The sequence below is a fragment of the Triticum aestivum genome, chromosome 4B, assembly GCF_018294505.1.
Source record: "Triticum aestivum cultivar Chinese Spring chromosome 4B, IWGSC CS RefSeq v2.1, whole genome shotgun sequence".
NCBI classification, from domain to species: domain Eukaryota; kingdom Viridiplantae; phylum Streptophyta; class Magnoliopsida; order Poales; family Poaceae; genus Triticum; species Triticum aestivum.
The window spans coordinates 578,172,957-578,178,601 of record NC_057804.1 but is presented as its reverse complement, the minus strand read 5'-3'; the positions used below and the strand labels follow the sequence as shown (position 1 = coordinate 578,178,601).

General features: G+C 43.0%; 1 protein-coding gene across 1 annotated transcript in view; it reads right to left on the bottom strand.

The window, feature by feature from the left end:
* LOC123093365 (E3 ubiquitin-protein ligase SPL2) overlaps positions 1–742 on the bottom strand; it is a 4,423-nt gene extending 3,681 nt beyond the window's left edge. The window contains exon 1 of the mRNA XM_044515321.1: positions 299–742. Within this exon, the coding sequence (XP_044371256.1) occupies positions 299–622 (324 nt within the window). The 5' untranslated portion in view covers positions 623–742. The remainder of the gene's footprint in view (positions 1–298) is intronic.
* Between the last annotated feature and the right edge of the window lie 4,903 nt (positions 743–5,645).

The following is a 5,645-nucleotide window of genomic DNA, read 5'->3' as shown; positions in this document are numbered from 1 at the left end:
CTAGGGTTAAAACGAAACAAAAAATTCACAGGCATCCCAATGTCCAAACCTGCCTATATCTTGTGCTTAATCGAAACCTTAAAACATTCAACATATATCTTCCGTCACCGATGAGAATTTAAGTACCACATAAACCTAAGCTGCCTATATCTTCTGTTCATTCGGCGCCTCAAAACATCGTCTCGAGGGTTTACATAAGATTAAAATCGACATCCTTGCCCAAGCAGCCGCATAAAAAGCCCTAGCGCGTAACCTTGCTCTTAGGGAGTCGACACGAGAGAGGAATCCGGGAATTCACCGTCTGGGTGTGCCTGGTGACGACGCAGTGCTCGCGGGAGCCAGGGGGGATGAGGAACGTGCCCCCGGGCGGGGAGCGGACGAGGCCCCGCACGACGGCGAGGCGCGACTCGCCGTCGCCGAGCCCCGCGAGGAGGGAGTAGCGGAGGTCGGGGATCGCCAGGGCCGGCGCCTCGGCGATGAGGCGGAGCGCCCCGGATGCGGCGAGGTACTTGGCCAGGGACGCGGCCGCGAGCGCCGCCGTGCCGAGGCCGAGCACCGCCCCGTCCAGCGCGGCCGCGACGCGCGCGAGCGCCTCGATCGTCTCCCGGTCCCGCGCTGACATGGCGGCCGCCGGCGGTGCGCGAGACGACCTTGCTGGCTTGTGCGTGCGGCGAGGGGGGCGAGTCGGGGTTGGGTACGGTCCGAGCCGGAGATAGCCACAGTACGTTTTTTTTTCTTTCTTTCCGGTACTTTTTTTTTAACACAAAGCCTGGTATATGGAGGCTAAACTCTTCGAGACGACACGGGTGGATTTGCCTCCTCCCAAATCAAAAAGTTGTGGGGTAGGAGATAAAAGTACGAATTTTCATCGCATCGCCCCGTTCGGATTTTTTTTTGTGTGTAAACAGCGTGGACCAGGTGCGATGGCGCGCGATGGTGTGTCCACAAGGCAATAGATCATTGATGGCGCGCGATGTTGCGTCCGTCCATTTTATACAATATAAATGATATATGATTTTTCATAAATATATAGCCTCACAGAACATATTAAAATTTACACGAACAAAACCATATATCAGTTAGTAATACAAGGGAATCTCATACAATACTTGATGAAAACAAGGCTAATACAACTAACCGATATTACCAGGACAGATAACAAGTAGCAGAAGACCCCCAAAAAAACAAGTAGCAGAAGAAACAAACATGTAATATGAGATATAAATTCCCGCAAAAAAATGAGACATAAGTTATTATGGTCGATTATTATATACAGGGCGCATTAATGAAATCTTCACAAGGCTTTTCACTAAGGGCTCTTTCTACCTTTTGGAGAACAACCATGGAAGTGGGGCATCACTAATACCTTGCGACACCTAAAAGAAAAATCCTTGCAGTCGGCATGCTCACCAAACCTTTGAGTAGCAAAGTACGAGCAAAATAAGGAAATAAAAAGCTGACAAACAAATGTGAAAATTATACCACCATAACTGGATCTTTCTTTTGACTTGCAAGGTTCCAATATAGACATCATATCAGTTTAGTATATTTACAGAATTGCAACGCAAATATATAATAAATAAATAAAGAGACCATGTTATGAAATACAGATGGGAAACAACAATAGCACATTATGTGACGCGTCTACAGCTTTGATGTGAAAACTCACTAATACTCCCTCTGTCCCATATTAGTTGATGCTCAAACGGATGTATAGCCATGCTCTTCAAATTGAAATATTAGTAAAATAGTCATTCTCTTGCAACAACTCAAGGGGAAATGCATTTGATGTGGAACCTCACTGATACCTTGCAACAACTAAAGAGAAAAATGCATGCAAATCGTCATGCTCTTCAAATTGAATTATTAGCAAAAATTAAGAACATAAAAACTAATGGGAGATCTGACAACTCTGATTTTTTTTTTTGGAAGGAACTCACACATTGCCGAGCTAGTCTATTCTGGCAAAAGAATGATAGAAGGATTAGAGAAAACATAGAAGGCACAAACATTTGATAAACAATTGAAAGCAATAAACTGTAAACCAGATATAAGCATATATGCAATGGAAAATTCAGTTATGTTAATAGCATGCTCCATGATAAACTGGGAACATGTAAGTCATAGAGACATGATACACCAGAGTCTGCGTAAACATGCTCACTTTGCTTATTGTCCATGTTCACTCCCAAGGCTAGCTTCTATTGATCCATAGTCTGTGTATGCATGGACAATATTACTTACCTAGCCAGATGGATAACAAAATACAAAGAGCTATCAGAAGACTATGAAGCCTCAACATCCATAGAAAACTCAGGTCAGCACAATACCATGTTGACACATAGCATCGATCTCAATTAAATATGAAGCAGATGATTTGAAGAAGTGCATACCACATTCTTGGTCATCATCTTATCTTCAGGAGCTTTGAGTGCCGGTGCAGGTAAAACCTACTCAAGTATAGTGTTACCTGCAATCCGAGTGCATGAAGAAACACAAATTATTGAAATTAAGTAAAATGGGGAAAGTATCGGGTGCTCCGAACCTTAGGGTACTCCCGGTGCTCCAATGTCAAAAAATAATTTTTGTATGTTTCAAAAAATTCTGGAAAAAAATGTGAGTGTTCACAAGGAATGTCACGACAACTCCTAAAAATTTCAGGTTCAAACTCGAAATGCACATTGAGATACAAAAAAGATAAATTCAGATGTGAATAGTGTCAATCTTGCCTTTGTCTTTTTTTTTACAGTATTCATGCTAGATTTCACATTTTTGTATCTCAATGTTCGTTTTGAGTTTGGGTCTGAAATTTTTAGGGGTTGTAGTCACATTCCTTCTGAACATTCATATTTTTATTTGAATTTTTTTGAAACATTTAAAAATATAGTTTTACATTGGAGCACCGAGAGTACCCCAAGCCTTGGAGCACCTGATACTTTCCCAAGTAAAATGCTAGTAGGTTGCAAAATCGTAGAGCTAAGAAGCTAGCAGTCCGACATATAGCTATTGCTATTTGTTGTAGATCCAAACCGAGTTTATCTTTGTTATAGTGACGTTGTTTATTTTGCATGACTACAAATGGCAACATACACAATGTGTTTCTGCTAAAAAAACATATCAATGTGGCATAAATTACCATTTATACAGGAGAAGTGAAGATTACACAAAGGTGGCGGCTTTCTTGAATATAGATATTAAGAAAGATGGTAGATCCAGTGGCGGGGCCAGGAATATTTTCTAGGTGTGGCGTAGTTCACAAAAGAAAATCTCGTTGCCTCGCTGGCTGGTCTCTAGCTGCCCTTGAAGGAAACAGATTGATCGTGTGTCTCGAATCAACTTTTTTAGCAAAATGTCTCCAATCAACTACGTGTGAATAGACTCACAATTGACTGTCGATGGTGCGCTCCCTTAGAACATGGGCTTGTGGGTCATGGGCTTATGTGATGCAAGTCATTTATTGCTTAACTCTCTCCTTAGCTGTAGTTAGGCCTCTAATGAGCCAGAAATACATACGTAACGCCACAACTACCAGGCGAAATACATTGCAGGCCCTGAGTCACCTCCTCCTCCCAATTGATGAAACTGACGAGAAATCCATTGACCCAACTCATATCTACATATATAGTATATGCAATATTTTTGCCAAATTTTAGGTATGGTAGCTGCCAAACCTTGCCATATAGCTGGAGCTGCCCCCGGGTACATCATAAGACTACAAGATGCCTGAACACTCATAGAGAACTTAGGTATGCACAACTCCATGTTGAGACATATGCTTGATCTCGAATAATATACATAGAGGGAGTAGTGTACAGTAAAAGGCAAAACCTATTCTTGCAGTCTCAAAGAACTATTTTAAACTAATGGCTGATGAGCTTTGCGAAATCTTTGATATTCAAGCCTAACAATATTAGGGATACACTCAAGAGTTTTCCTAGAGTAGGGGGGGGGGTGGTATTGGCCACCTTTGCCCCCCATGAAGCTTTGCCACTGCTCATAACCAACACTCCCGCCGTCGCCTCTCTCGTCGTGCCGCGCTGCCAGGCCTGGCCTCCTCGTGCACCCACCCCAACATTGGTTCAAATGTGGCGAGCCTATGTTCTCTCCTATGCCGTTGCTGCTGATAAAAGCGAGATATGGGGCTATGTTCAAATTCTTCACAGTAATTAAGTATCCACTATAATGGTAATCTTTATATCGGGTCGGGTCCTCTCATCCTTTCATTTTTTCATTTACTACTACGACTACATTTTATTTCATTTATCTGTTTTTGTGATGAGTTTAACCATATGTTTTTGTTGCAGAGGCTCACGTATTTTGGTGGTATTACAAGAGCTCACATCAGGTGTCTTCGCCAATAAAGCCATGGCCAACCATCCTCTGGTTGGAGGGCGGTCCAGTATGCAAACTGGTATCCTCTCACTGCCATTTTTTACTTTGGTTGAGTACAAAGCATTAGTTGAGCATCGTCATGTTCTTCCAGGGAGGGTCGGGTGTCGGGGGTGACAACTTCTAGGGGATCAGGCCGCTGGATGTCAACCTGAAGCCACGCAACTCAACATGGCTGCAGAAGGCTGATCTCATCTTTGTGGTAAGAGAGTTGTATCTTCATGCGCGTGCTCCCTCTGTAAAGAAATATAAGAGCATTTAGATCACAAAAGTAGTAAACAAAACGCTCTGATACTTCTCCATGAAGGGAGCACCATTTAAGGACATTTGTGTTGTAAGTAATAAGTATGTCGAAATGCAGTACTTACTGGTGGGTGTTAGGTATAGCTATGCGGAGGACCCAAGCGTGCTAACTACGACGGTCGTGCAAGTGGTTGCTAACACCACCGAGCTCCTCAAGGCACTCACAAGAAGATGCCTACCTTGCACAAAAGCCAATTGTTCCTTGTCGGCGAATCTTATGGTGGCAAGCTTGCAACCAACATCGGCGTCTCGATGGTAGAGGCCATCCATGGATTTGCCAAATTTTAGGTATGGCAGCTACCAAACCTTGCCATATAGCTGGATCCGCCCCCGAGTACATCATAAGACTACAAGATGCCTGAACACTTATAGAGAACTTAGGTATGCACAACTCCATGTTGAGACATAGGCTTGATCTCAAATAATATACACAGAGAGAGTAGTATACAGTAAAAAGCAAAACCTATTGTTGCAGAGTCATAACATCATCTCAAAGAACTTTTTTAAACTAATGGCTGATGAGCTTTGAGAAATCTTTGATACTCAAGCCTAATAAAATTAGGGATACACTCAAGAGTTTTCCTAGAGTAGGGGGCATTGGCCCCCTTTGCCCCCCATGAAGCTTTCCACTACTCATAACCCACACTCCTGTCGTCGCCTCTCTCCTCGTGCCGCGCTGCCAGGTCTGGCCTCCTCGTGCACCCACCCCGACATTGGTTCAAATGTGGCGAGCCTATGTTCTCTCCTATGCCATTGCTGCTGATAAAAGCGAGATATGGGGCTATGTTCAAATTCTTCGCAGTAATTAAGTATCCACTATAATGGTAATCTTTATATCGGGTTGGGTCCTCTCATCCTTTTGTTTTTTCATTTACTAGTATGACTAAATTTTATTTCATTTATCTGTTTTTGTGATGAGTTTAACCATATGTTTTTGTTGCAGAGGCTCACGT